Raw genomic sequence first — 13259 nt, 5'->3', positions numbered from 1 at the left:
TACTATATTCAATACAACCCTAACAATTCCCTGAAATGTTAGAGCAGCTTCAAAGCTTTTCATCCAACCCAGGGAATGCATTTATGCCGTGGAGGTACCCTGCTCATTCACAAACTTTTTAAAGGACATTTACAAACTCTTGAATTCATGATGTTGTTTGGTCTTGCTCATGTGCCAGGGAGAAGTCTGACCACTCAGGACCACGTGGCGTCTCGCACCTGTTTCCATCTTGCCGTCCAGTGCGGCGGGACCATCTAGGACCAAGCTCTTGATCTGCAGGAACTCATCAGGTTCATCCCCTCCAACGACCGTGAAGCCAAAGCCACGACTGCTTTTCCGCAGCTTTGTGTGAATGAACTTGCCTTTCAACTCAGAAGGGTTTCGTGTAAAAAAGGGTTTGCCTGGATTAAAATCAGAAACATATAAGCAATATCACCATGAGTGAAAAAGTGAATTAAATGAGAAATGATACGACGTAAGAGATAACTCTCCAAGGTCCTGAGCTTGGGCATTTGGGCACAAAGGCGTCTTAGGAAAGATCTCTCTCGATTTCAGTAATAAGGGTGTTTCCTGGGCCCCTTTGTTTAAGGAAGGGGATAGGGTGCATTGCGTGTCAACATGAAGACCCAAAAGAAAATACAAGAGAAGGATTAAGTTAGTGCCCATCGTCTGATACAATTCCTTGGTTTTGGTTCATGTAGTTTGACAGCAATTGAGCTGCCATGAGGTCCTGCACAAAAAATGATGTGGGTCTTTGTTTTGTGTCTCTTGTTTTGTTATGGTTTATATTTTCCAGTATGGCTTCCAATATGTTGCCTTAGACTAGGCTTCTACTTATAAAACCAATTAAGCAAAAACTTTAGCTTTCAATCAGACAACTCACTCTGCAAATAAATAGGTAATACTAGAAAACACAGTATGATCACAAAGAATAACTCAGTAAAAGTGGAGAATCACTATTTTAAAAAATTAAAATCGTCATAACTTTACTGTGAATTCTAAACTAACTGATTTTTCCTATTCATCTGCATCTTTTAATAATTTGTAAAATAGCCTAGCTATGTCCACTGTTAAAGTTTAAAAAAAGTATAGGGCACACAACTTCGCATATTTAAGGAAAAAGAAAAAGAAAAAAACCTAAACTAAGGGACTAGCAAGAGCGCTACAGCTCCAGATTCAGTTGTCTGATTTAAAAATAAATGAACAGATACAGAGTTAAATACCTTCCAAACATGCTACCCAAATTTATTGCATTTACTTGATTGCGTTTACTTGATAACGTTTGCAAATAACATTCTGCAAATAACATAAGCCAAAGATTTTATTTTCAGTTTGGACATTTCTCTGTAATTGAGAAGCTCCGTGGAATCTCTCTGATTATCCCAAGTCGTGAACGTTATTCTATACTCAGACTCTTTCAGCTCCCCTAATTCTACTTCCTGTCTCTTGCCCTTGCCACCACTTCCCCACCTGCCCTATTTCTTTTCTATTGAAAACGGTATTTTTTAAAAAAAAAAAAAAAGGAGCAAAATTCTCCATGTCTCCATATACCCCTGCACCAGGAGGCTGGCGCCCAGGAAGGAAAGTTATTTTTGGTGAGCTCTATCTAACAGGCCTTTTTCAAAAGGTCTCTGGGCACACATACAATTTTTAATTGCACACTCTGGCTCTTAAGAAGGCTCTTTTAAATTGCCTCGAGTCGTAGGTTTGCCCACTAACCTCCTTCTCTCTAGAGCAATCCCAAGGCTGCTTGGAATCGTGACAAGCTACAGCCCCGTCACCAAGGCTAAAGAAAGGCGGGACCCAGTGGGATTCGCCCCACGCAAAGGTGTCTGCTGGGGCATCTGGGAGGTGATGCCAAGTGCAGTCAGGGCTTGTAGGGAGACCGTTGCCATGGCAACAACCAGATGGAATACTGAGGACCATTGAGATAGTCCCCAAATTTTACTTTGGGGTGTATGTGAATAGCCAACATTCTTGAGACAGAGGCTACTAGGGAGAACTTGAAGGGAAACACATTTCGCTTCCGCAAAGACATCAACAGCCATCACGTTCCCAGTGAGGCTCTCACTGTCCACCTTCCTAAAACCTGTAGTACTTCCTCCAACAGTCACAATCCCCTGACCTGCCTTATTTGTGTCCTTCGCATTTATTACCATCCCACGTGGTATACATCTAACTTATTGGCTGGCTGTTTTGTCTCTCTCTCTCTCCAATCTCTTGTGTGACGGGCAATGCACGTGCACATACACACACACTGCAATAGAAACTCCAGGAGGACTTCTGCTTGGGTACCCAGTGTGCAGAACACGGTGTGTTTCATTTTCTGTGCTCCAAAAATTTGTGGTAAATGCATGAACAACAGCATAAAGAAACGAGATTTAACGTGTCTTTGAGAAAGCGGCAAGAGGTAGTTGGGTGTCTACACTTCTCCCCCTGATTATAAGCCAAGTTCGAAAATATAAAAATGTGCCTGGCATTTTATCTGAATGAATTTTTTAAAACTCCATTAGCATATCCTGAGCTCACAATGTTTTCATCTTAAAAGAGACATGAAGAGGACTTAGAAATTACACCGCTGACTTCCTTTTTTCAACACTTATCTAGGGAGGGCTGATCAGAGGGTTTCACATTTATGCACGTTTTATTACGTATTATGTATGAGCAGGTCATCAGTTAACGTAGCTTTGGAGACGAAGCACTTTCCTACCCAAGAGCGGTGCAGTCTGGAGCTCTCTGCTGCAGCCCTGGGGCACACGTAATTTTCTAAGAGATCCCAGTCTGTTGACTAGTCGCCGGTTGTAAGATCTGGTTATATGTGAAAATAACTTTTTAAAAACGTGCTCCTTTCAAGGGCCTACCCTGGACTCAGTGAATCAAGATCTTCTGAGTCTTGACCCAAAAATCTACTCTTGAACAACCCTGTGACCAGTGCTGTGCAGTGGCACTTGCCGTGACGCAGGAAATGAGCTATGTCTGTGCCGTCCAATATGGCACCTGCGAGTCACATGCAGCTGTTGAGCCCTTGAAATGTGGCTAGCGGAGCTGAGGAACTGAATTTTAAATTTTTTTAAAATTGTAATTAACCTGAATTTAAATGGTACAAGTAGCCAGTGGCATCCGGACTGGATGGCACAGATTTAGACTAGGCAATGAGGTATCCCACGAAACACGAAACAACTACAAAAAATTTTTAGCCGGAAGTTCAATTGTTCCTATTGACACCTAGGATTCAAATCTGTGCTTTACTACTTCCTGGCTGTGTGGCCATCAGGTTACTAAACCTCTCTCTGCTTGAGTGCTGGATGTCTAAGTGAAGGTCATGATGGTACCAACCTCACTATTTACATGATATTGTAAGGAAGAACTGGGACAGGTAACATAGGTAATGTGCCCAGGGAGGTGCCTGGTGCATAAAAAGAGCCCAATAAATGGAAGTTACTATTTTGTGACGTGGGTGGGGTGAAGGGGTGGCTACAAAAATCTCTAAATATAAGCTGGGAGCTGGAGAGAGTTCCCAAGAGCAAATCTCTTTAGAATTATCATTTGCTGGGCTGAGAAGTCTACTTCTGAACAGAGGAAAGTTTAGTTGAGCAGTGAACTTAGCAAAATTAATACCAAACAACTTAACCCAGTTATATAGTGTCTTCCTGAGGGTACTATCAGGAAGCTAGATCACAATATATAACCAACAGGCAGGGAACCCAGGGTTGTAACCCATGATGGCAAAGTCCAAGTTCATGTTGCTCACAATTGCACCTTGTAGTCAAAGGGTACGGATTTAAACTGGCTTCTTTAGCATCGATTACATTGCAAAGATTATGACTATGTTTGAAAGACATCAATACAGAGGCCATACAGTACAAGGGTTTTAAGAATAATGACTGGGGGGAGGGTGCAGCTCAGTGTTAAGAGTGTGTGCTTAGCATGCATGAGGTCCTGGGTTCAATCCCTGGTAATCTCATTAAAAAATAATAAATGAATGAATGAATGAATGAATGAATAAATAAACCTAATTACCTCCCTCCTCTCAACAACAACAACAAAAGAATTAAAAATAAACTTAAAAAAAATTAATAAGAATAATGACTAGTTCCCTGAGAGAGTTCAGTGAGCCTCTCCCAAACCCCAAACCACTAGGGGACCCAAAAGGACTAAAGAAGAAAAAAGATAAAAGAAAAAAAAATGTCTACAAAAGAGAGAGGAATCTAAACACCATCTGACTCTTAGCTCAGTTGGTGCATTAGCACTTGGCACCCAGAGCCTGAAACTTGAAAGTTCTGATTTATTTACTCTCAAACAATTCTTTAAGGAAGTTAGGCTGGTTACCACGTGTGACACATGTCGTTTCATGAAAAAATAAATTTTAGCAGAGGGGATTAGGCCTAGTTCAGGGTATCTCACAGTGGAAAAAAAAATACACTCTCTCCCATTTCCATGCAATTTAACATCCAAAGAGGAAAATGTTGTTGGAATAACTGAACACAAATGAACACTAGTTATAAACTGTTAAATTCTACAAATGAGAAGTATAAGATGGGAAGAGTCAACAAAACAGGAGACTCCGAGCAGAAATCTTAGATGAGTGCAAGTTAGCAAAGCAAGGGGTGGGAGGAAAGGACACCTACAAACAGGGAACAGCATATGCAAAGGCTTTGATGTGGTCCATAGTTTCACTCATTCAAGGAACTGAAAAGCTAGTGTAGCTAACTTACCATGAGACAGGGAAATAAGACAACATGATGCTGCGGAAGGAATTTTATGTTTACAAACTACAGAGGAGGCCACAATCATGTTGATATTAATTCATATGTTATTATTATCTACTATATCCTATCTTTACTAAAACCATTATCACAATAAATACGTAAATTTGCGTAAATTAATACCAATCTCATGACAATGTCAGCTAACAGGGAAACAATTTCTTTCTTATGAAAACTGTAATGGAGGAATAGAAATTAGGGGAAAAAGTTGTTCTACCAATGTTTTTACATCTAATACAATTGTATTCCTTAAAAAAAAAATGCAGAGAGGAGGGAGATGAATTTTACAGGGTTTTTTTTAATGGTTCTGTACTATAAATTCCCCAATACTATCAGATAGGATGCTTGTTCTTTTTTTTTTTTTTTAAAGAAAAAAACTAGAAGAGCCCCCAAAATCTTTTCTATCACTTGAGAGTAATGAGGCCTGAAAGCAGCAAGATTCTGGAACTTCCAATTTTCGAAAATGAACCTCTGTAGGGGCACATACTATTTGTGAATGTAAATAAGGGAGATCCAATGAAACGTTGCAAAACATGCATAAACCGCAGCAAGTAAGTAGAGGAGGTCAGAATTTTAAACAGAATAATGTCAAGCCATTTTCCATTTACAGGAAAACCTTAGTTATAAGTAAATATGTTGACTAGAATCTTAAAATACCTAGTGCTGAGTTTTCAACGTATCTTATTTAACACAGTATTGAATACCTGTGGTCTCAAAATCAATGGTTCACAACTCTAAGATGATTTTGTCCCCCAGGGGCATTTGGCAATATCTGGGGACATTTTTGTTTGTCACAACAAGGGGGAGGGGTTCTGCTGGGACCTAGTGGGTAGAGGCCAAGAAATGCTGCTACAGTTCCTACAATATACACAGGACAAGCCCCCACCACAAAGAACTGTTTTGGGAACAATTCTTTGGAATGACTTGGGAGTTACAAGACACCACTTTTTCAAAGTTTCTTTTAAGAAAAATTAAAGATCTGAGCCAAACTATGATGCAATTATAAAAATACTTTACCCTGAAGTGGAGCTTCTCTGGCCGGCTCCGGATTGCTCGGGGGGTGGTTTGGAATAACAGGAGGCACGAGCGATGTATGGTCTTCTGTCCATTCTACAAGGAAGAGCAGAAAACAGTTTCCGGTTTTTTCTTCACATCGCTGGTCAACTTACTGAGGGGTCCCTTTCTTCTTAATTATAAAAGTTAGTCATAAAACTACTCAGACCCATAAAACCAAGAGCAGAGAGCTTAGACTGAAAAGAAATTGGTATTTGACCCCATTTTATGTTAAGGAGATCAAGGTCCCTCCGTCTGTATGTATGTTTACGTATGTGCCTCTGTTTCTGTGTGTTTCTGCTAAGACCTTTGAGTAAAGAAATACTATAAGACAACCAATAAAATCTCCAGTTCTCTCTGGCTGGAAAGTCCACAGTGAGTCCAAGTGAAAAATATCAGGAAAGATATAAAGTCAAGCTGACCCAATATGGGAGAAATTTCTCTAACGCAACTGAGCCCTTAGCTGGGCTGCTGAAGCCTGCTTGTCTGTGGCAGTGAAGGCGGATTTCAGCAGTTTGCTAATGTGTTATCTCTTATCATCTTCTAAACCCAAATGGGCCCCCTTACCAAAACTCCAGAGTCCTAACTGTAGTCTTACTCTGGACGCCCAGAAGTAACTCACTGTGAGCGATCCTTGAGATTTACCCCAAAGTCACTTTCCAGCTAAGGTAACATAATCAACTGTGTATATACACTCAATTTTATACTCATATTTCAACTTTCCACTCCGATTTCCCAAACGCAGAAAAAATACTAAAAAAAAAAATTTTGTTTTTTTTTTACATAGAAAGAGATTCAGGAAGGAAGGAGAAGTTTTCAATAGGAGAGTACTCACACACACATAGACACATACGTACACACTCCCTCTAAAATATTGTCTGTGGAAGTAGTTGGCAAACTGTGGCTTGTCAGATTGGCCCCAATGCCTACTTTTACAGAGCTTGCAAGTCAAGAATGGTTTTTACATTTTTAAATAGTCAAAAAAATTTTTAAAGCAGAATACTCTGAAACACATGAAAAGTACACGAGGTTCAAATTTCTGTGTTCGTACATAACATTTTATTGGAACACAGCCACATCCATTTGTTTACATACAATAACCGGTGTCATACTATAAGGGCAGAGATGAGTAGTTTTTAATAGAGATTGTATGAACAGCAAAGCCTAAAATATTTATTATCTGGTCATTTATAGAAAAAGTTTGCCAACTTTCAAGCTATGGTCTATATTCATTATAGTCTATATGATAATAAGTGTTATATTTGATAGCCATGTATTTGATATTCACATATTATATTGAGTGGGTACTAAGCCTACTATTTAAGCCTTCTATTTTTAAAGACTGCAATGAAAAATGAGGAAAAAAATCTAAGCCTCTATTAATAAATAGACAGCTAAATGAAGTGGAGAGATTCATAAACTGGAATATTTTACAGTCATTAAAATTATAAGGTGGATCTCAGGGAGTAAAACGGGTGGGTAAGGATAAATTGGGAGTTTGAGATTTGAAGATACTATTATATACAAAATAGGTAAACAACAAATTTCTATTGTATAGCACAGGGAACTATATCCAATATCTTGTAATAACCTATAATGAAAAAGAATATGAAAGTGAATATATGTATGTAAATGCATGACTGAAACATTAGGCTGTATAATAGAAATTTATACAATCTTATAAACTGACTATACTTCAATAAAAAAGAATGTAAACAAATATATATATAGGTAATCCTATACTAAGCAGCTTTGAAATATGTGCAAGAAATAAATTTTAGTGAGAAAAACAAGTCACAAAACTAATGCATGTAAATACATAATGTATTAATATATAAATTATAATCTGGTTTCTGTTAAAATACGCTTATTTGTACATCCCCAGGAAATTTCTGCAGTGTTTACTGCTGAGAAAGGGACGGGAACCAGCAGGGATGACTTAAATGTTCTCCACTTCTGAATTGTTCATATTTTTGCAAAGAGCATGAGTTAACTTGGGATTTTTTTAAAAGCACTCAAAATTGTCAGCCTTTTCTGAGTCTCACATGTAATGCTCCTAAAAATAAAAGTTAGTTTCACACCCTGTACCTCCCCTTTAAAATGTGAAAAGCGGTTGGGATTTAGACACCAGTTGCTGTGCAAAAGCTACTGGGGCAAGGGAATTCTTTCACCGTCAGAAAGCTCTCCAATCGAATGGCAATCCCTTTCTAAATGAAGGTGGAGACGGGGTGCCTTTAAGTGGGGCTCGCCACTTTAGAACTGTCTGGGTACCCGGGTGGTGGACTCTAGCAGAAGGTTTGCATCCCACCCCGCCCCCCGGACATCAAGTTCTCCGCAAGACAGGAAGTGATCCTTGAGGCCAATTCTGACCACACGGGGGTGTCAGCGCCCAGGCTTCGCCCGGAGCTCTCGGCCCACAGATCAAGGGAAAGCCAACCTTCTGGCTGCTGCTGCTGCTGCTGCTGCTGCTGCTCCAGCTGCTTCTTCCGTTTGGCTTCTAGAACTGGGTTCTCATACTGTGTCTTCCTGTTGATGTGGCTGGAGCAGAAGGCAGAGAGCATTCAGTTAGGAAGCATTTCATCCCACAAGCAAAACGCCCACCAGGGCAAGTCCCTTGACGAGAACTGAGCAAAGCAGGTGGTCTGAGATGCTGAGCATCTTGTGTCAAAATGCACAGTTAGGAAGATGTAATAAAATAAAAATAAAAATGAATGGTTTCCACACAGTGCTTATCCGTTCCAAGCACCGTGCTACCAGTGTCACACGCATTTTATTTTCAAAACCTTCAATAAATGCCAGGATGTTGGTCCTCTTTTTACTCATATTTTACGGATAAGGAAATTAAGTTTCTGAGCAGTTAAGTAATAACTCCCCTAACAAAACAGACCTAGTAAACAGTAAAGAGGCCTGCAAGCTCCAAATGGCCTCCTTTCAAATCCCATGATTTTAACCACGGACTTTCCCAAATGTCCAAGGAACCATGAGACCGGGGGCATTTCTTTAAATCAACAAGAAGTGGATTATAAAATTATTTAAAAATAAGATTAAAGTGGAGATGCAGTGTCATCTGTAACATGTAATCCTGGAAATTCTGCATAACTTTCTACAGTACTGTTCGTGGGAGCACAAGCATTCCCCCAAAACGATCATGTTAAAAGATGGACTCTACCAGCATCTGTCAACTATCCTGATCAACAGGCACGAGTCAGGATTCAGAGTATAAGCCTCAGGCAAAGAGACTCCAAATGCAGCTAACCTAAGCAAATGTGATGTGTTCGAAGTGACAAAGACCCAGATACTTCAGATGGCTCCAAAAATCATAAGGCCAAGGCAAGATAAAAATACACACACACACATGAATCCAAATACATCATTTCTGTCATAGCCTTATTTAGCGTATGTATATGTATGTGCGCACACACACACACACACACACATATTCGCATCTTTTTTCCTTCATCAAAATACTACTTCATAAGATGTCTGGAAACATCCTATTATGTGATTATTTAGAACTCAAAATATTTTTTCAAGCAAGGCTTAATTTTTTTTTAAAGGCAGGCTTGCCAAGTAGGGTGGAAAGACTGATGACCCTTAAATCCTACGACTGGACTACATGTTTATTTCCTAGCTCTGGTAGGCAATCTCATGCTAAGAAACAGTCTAACATTCATAGGCAGGTGGACCTGAAAAGACACAGGGAAGAGAAGCAAGATAACGGCTTGCCCCTTAAACCAAGTCTGTTCATCCATCAAAGCTGTGGTCACCTGTTCCTTTTCTCTCTGAATGCACAAGTTAGTTCAGGGAGAACTCAAAATGAGCCCCAGACAGAGAGAAGCCTCACTGTACATCCGTGAGAAGGAGGATCTGCAGGGCACACAAGGGAATTTCATTTTATGAGGGTCAGAAAGATGACAAAGCTTGCCTTTCTAATGCTCCAAATCCCCAATCCCTCTTGTTAGGTCCAGAGGTGGCAATGTGAGTACTGACTAAGGACACTTGCTTTATGGAACTCATAATTTTTTACAATAAGATGCTGAGCATTTTATGGCCTGGCATTTGGCATCGTGTGTCCTTATCACCAGGGCATCATACGAAGGACTTTTCATTGCCAGCAGCACGACGGACAGAAAACTTGCCAAGTTATCTCCACTGTGGCAGGTAGGATTTTGATGATAGAACATTTATATGACATCTGTTGCTTCCAAAGGGACTTTTCTTATTTATTTCTCATCTTTCTCAGAGGAAATGGCATAAAACATTTTTTCAGTGTTTACTCACTTAGGTTTCTTTTATTTTCTTTGAGTATCATCCTACCAATATTCGGTTGTACAGGGTGAAGTGCGTATCCATTTTAGAATATGGACATAGTCAAGAGGTGGTGACTCTTGAGGGTTTGAGACTCTTAAAGATGGCAAACGGGAGCCACGCGTGTGGTAGAGGCAAAGACGCTTACAAGGTCTTGCAACTCAAGCTAGTTCTCAACTTCCTTCTTAATTGTGGCAGCCCTTCACACATTATTTTAGACTTGTCTGCCTCTTTCAGAGAGTCTGAATGAATAAAAAAGAAATAACTGAGAAGTTTAGACTTGGGCAGGACAAAAAATAGGCAAGACAAATCCTCTTTCTCATAAACAACTTGTACACAACTGATCTACTGAATCCTTGCTTCATTCATTCCTTCATTCAACTAATACTCATTAAGTACCTGCCATACGGCAGGACTATGTTGAGCTTTGGTAATGCAGTGATAAATAGAAGACGTGAATCCTGCCCTCACGAATTTTTTATGATAATCTGTCGTCTTCAGATTCACTGAATATTTTCTTACCCATTAAAATCTCTCTATTGTTTCATTATGAAACTAATATTGTGTTATCATTATTGTTCTGTTTGTGCCTTATCGTGACGGCAAACTCTGTTCAGCATAAACGGACATAATTACAGGAGGGTGCAAACTACAGTGTGTTTTAACAGGCACTTACTCTACATAGTAGATACCATAGACGGGGTCTTCAATCTTTTCCCAACCAGCAGGCAGTTCTGAAAAATAAAAGGACATTGAGTGCAAGAAGAGCATATTCTGGGAGAGCCGAGGGATTTTCGACGACTGGCTTAGGCAACAAGAGAAAGACTCATTAAAATAATGCCTTAAATCCAAATGAAACTATATATTCTAAACAAACAAACAAAAAAAAGAGTGAGCATTATTTTTATTTTATCAGTGTATTTTTCTACATCAAGAGCAATGTTTTACGGATACTTCACATGAGCAAATGAAACTGAATAAAATGCAGTCCCAGGTGCCTTCATTCTAAATCGACTACTAAATTAGATTCTAATGGAAATATAGTTAAATTTTGCCTGGAATGCCTCGTTCTGATCTTAAATATTTGCAGTTTTCTCATTTTATGTCTAGACTACCTTACCACCCAAGCAAAAATGGATGAAAATGAATGCTCCTTTCATTTTCAATTCAATACCATTTTTGCTCTCCCCGGAATAAATTAAACTTTGCATCTTATTTTCTCCTTGTTCCTAATTAAAATGCTACTGAGTAAATAAAAATGCCCACATGGAGTTGAGTTTTTGAATCGCGCACATCCATCACTCAACTGCCACATCCGGACAGGCCCTCTTTACCTGGACTGAGCCTCTGAAAGCAGAAACACAGGTGCTGCCCCCCCAGGAATTCATGACCTGGGGGGGTTGATTTTAGTCCTTTGGGGGATCTAGGTGCCCTTCCGAAAACTCAACTGTGCTCTAAGATCGAATGTTCCTTCATGAGGTTTCCTATCAAAGGTTGCCACTTTATTAACTGGGTAACAGTCAGTTCTGTTCTAACAATAATCTAATGTGAAAAAGCACACTGCACCAGATAATTTGACATGGCAAAAGAAACACCTACCACACGTTTTGTGTCACCAAATAATTCTTCAGGCAGAGCAGCCATTTTTAACTGAATTTCAAAGCCACCCTGATAGACACATAGTTAAGCTGAGCCTGTGTTAACAATGTCCTCCAAAGCGAAGCCTGATTCCTAGAAGTAGCTATCGAGACTGACTTGATCACTATGTATGTACATGTATGACTGAAACATTATGTTGAACACCAGAAACTGACACATTGTAAATGACTATACTGCAATTAAAAAAAAAAAACTGACTTGAATAAAATACTACAAACACCTGAAATAGCGCTTCTTTTGAAAAATGAGATTTAAAAAAATTCAATGAATCATGTGGTCACTATTTTCAAACAGTGACCTTTTCATCAGGGCACAGGGCCTCCATAAGCCACAGAGAGTTCCCTGCTGAAATGGAGCCACGCGCGTGCACAAAAAAAACACACGCAGGCTATTACTCAAAGTTTATGTTCTGTTCAGATTTGGCTGCACACCAAAAGGCATTAATTTCATGGGTTTTGCTCCACATGTTATTTGTTTGCAAACAAAGAGACAGGTTTCCCCCTCTTTCTTCCAATTTTCTTTAAAAAAAGAAAAAAAAACAGCAGGTTTTAAAGAAGTTTTTGAATTCTGGGAGATATAAGCTACTCAAATGCAAGGCAGGTCCAATGCGCAGATGTTGACACAACTTGGCACTTTTATACGCAGAGACTTGTGGATTGATGCAAATCAAATGCCTGGGAAATGGTTTCCCCTTACAAAGCTGGAAATTACCATTTAAATGAAAAAGACCCGGGAAAATATTTCCAAAGAGTTGGGAAATCGAAGATTAGAGAAAATGTGAATCGGTGCCCTGGCACATGTTTGCGCTGGCATGGGGCAGAAGAGTGGATGGGTGTGTGTGTTGGGGGGGGTGCTACATCACGTTTAATGAATGAAAACCTCTTACCAAAATTTGCAGTCCTAATACAGGGCCTGCCTGGTTATTTTTAGGTAAAATAGGAAAAATATTAAGAATTCAATTCACTCCATTATTAGTTTGTCAAACATTTATTGAGTGCCTACTGTCTGCCAGAGGGCATGCTAGGCACCGGGGACACAAAGATAATTACAAGTGCACCGTCTGAGCAGACGACTCAAACAGCACACAGTAAGTGGTCTGATGGTGGCCTGAGGAGTGTACAAGAAAAGAAGCCACCTCTGACATTGTCCTGTAACCTACTCAATAACTTATGTTCTAGAGATGAGACTTGGGGCCTGTCAACTGGTATTTCTGGACATTTGTGTATTTGAAACACATCTTCTGGGACAGACTAACAAACTCCAGAAATGTTCCAGTTTTTCAAGCTAAAACTCATTTGAAATTGAAAAGATAGATTTCTCACTTCCAATGTGGTGATTAACTTAATAACAGGAATTAGTCTCCTAAAGCTTAAAATAGAAATGGGTCATCGATTTAAAAAAGGAAGATGTTTGTCTTCCAATTGGCCATTTGGTTCTAAAAAAAAAAAAAAAAAGAAAGAAAATGGCAGAAAA

The 13259-nt window shown here is 39.5% G+C and overlaps 1 protein-coding gene across 17 annotated transcripts in view; it reads right to left on the bottom strand.

Annotated features, from left to right (window-relative positions):
- Window positions 1–13259, bottom strand: part of MAGI1 (membrane associated guanylate kinase, WW and PDZ domain containing 1) — a 578678-nt gene that overhangs the window by 72059 nt on the left and 493360 nt on the right. For all 17 annotated transcript variants that reach the window (XM_031470689.2, XM_031470691.2, XM_010987364.3 and 14 more), the window contains 4 exons: window positions 10804–10861; window positions 8257–8357; window positions 5784–5876; window positions 219–401 (listed from right to left, as the gene is read on the bottom strand). In XM_031470689.2, the coding sequence (XP_031326549.1) occupies window positions 219–401; window positions 5784–5876; window positions 8257–8357; window positions 10804–10861 (435 nt within the window). The remainder of the gene's footprint in view (window positions 1–218; window positions 402–5783; window positions 5877–8256; window positions 8358–10803; window positions 10862–13259) is intronic.

The sequence above is a fragment of the Camelus dromedarius genome, chromosome 17 (assembly GCF_036321535.1).
Source record: "Camelus dromedarius isolate mCamDro1 chromosome 17, mCamDro1.pat, whole genome shotgun sequence".
NCBI classification, from domain to species: domain Eukaryota; kingdom Metazoa; phylum Chordata; class Mammalia; order Artiodactyla; family Camelidae; genus Camelus; species Camelus dromedarius.
The sequence above is the reverse complement of the archived record's forward strand: the minus strand, read 5'-3'. Positions and strand labels throughout refer to the sequence as shown.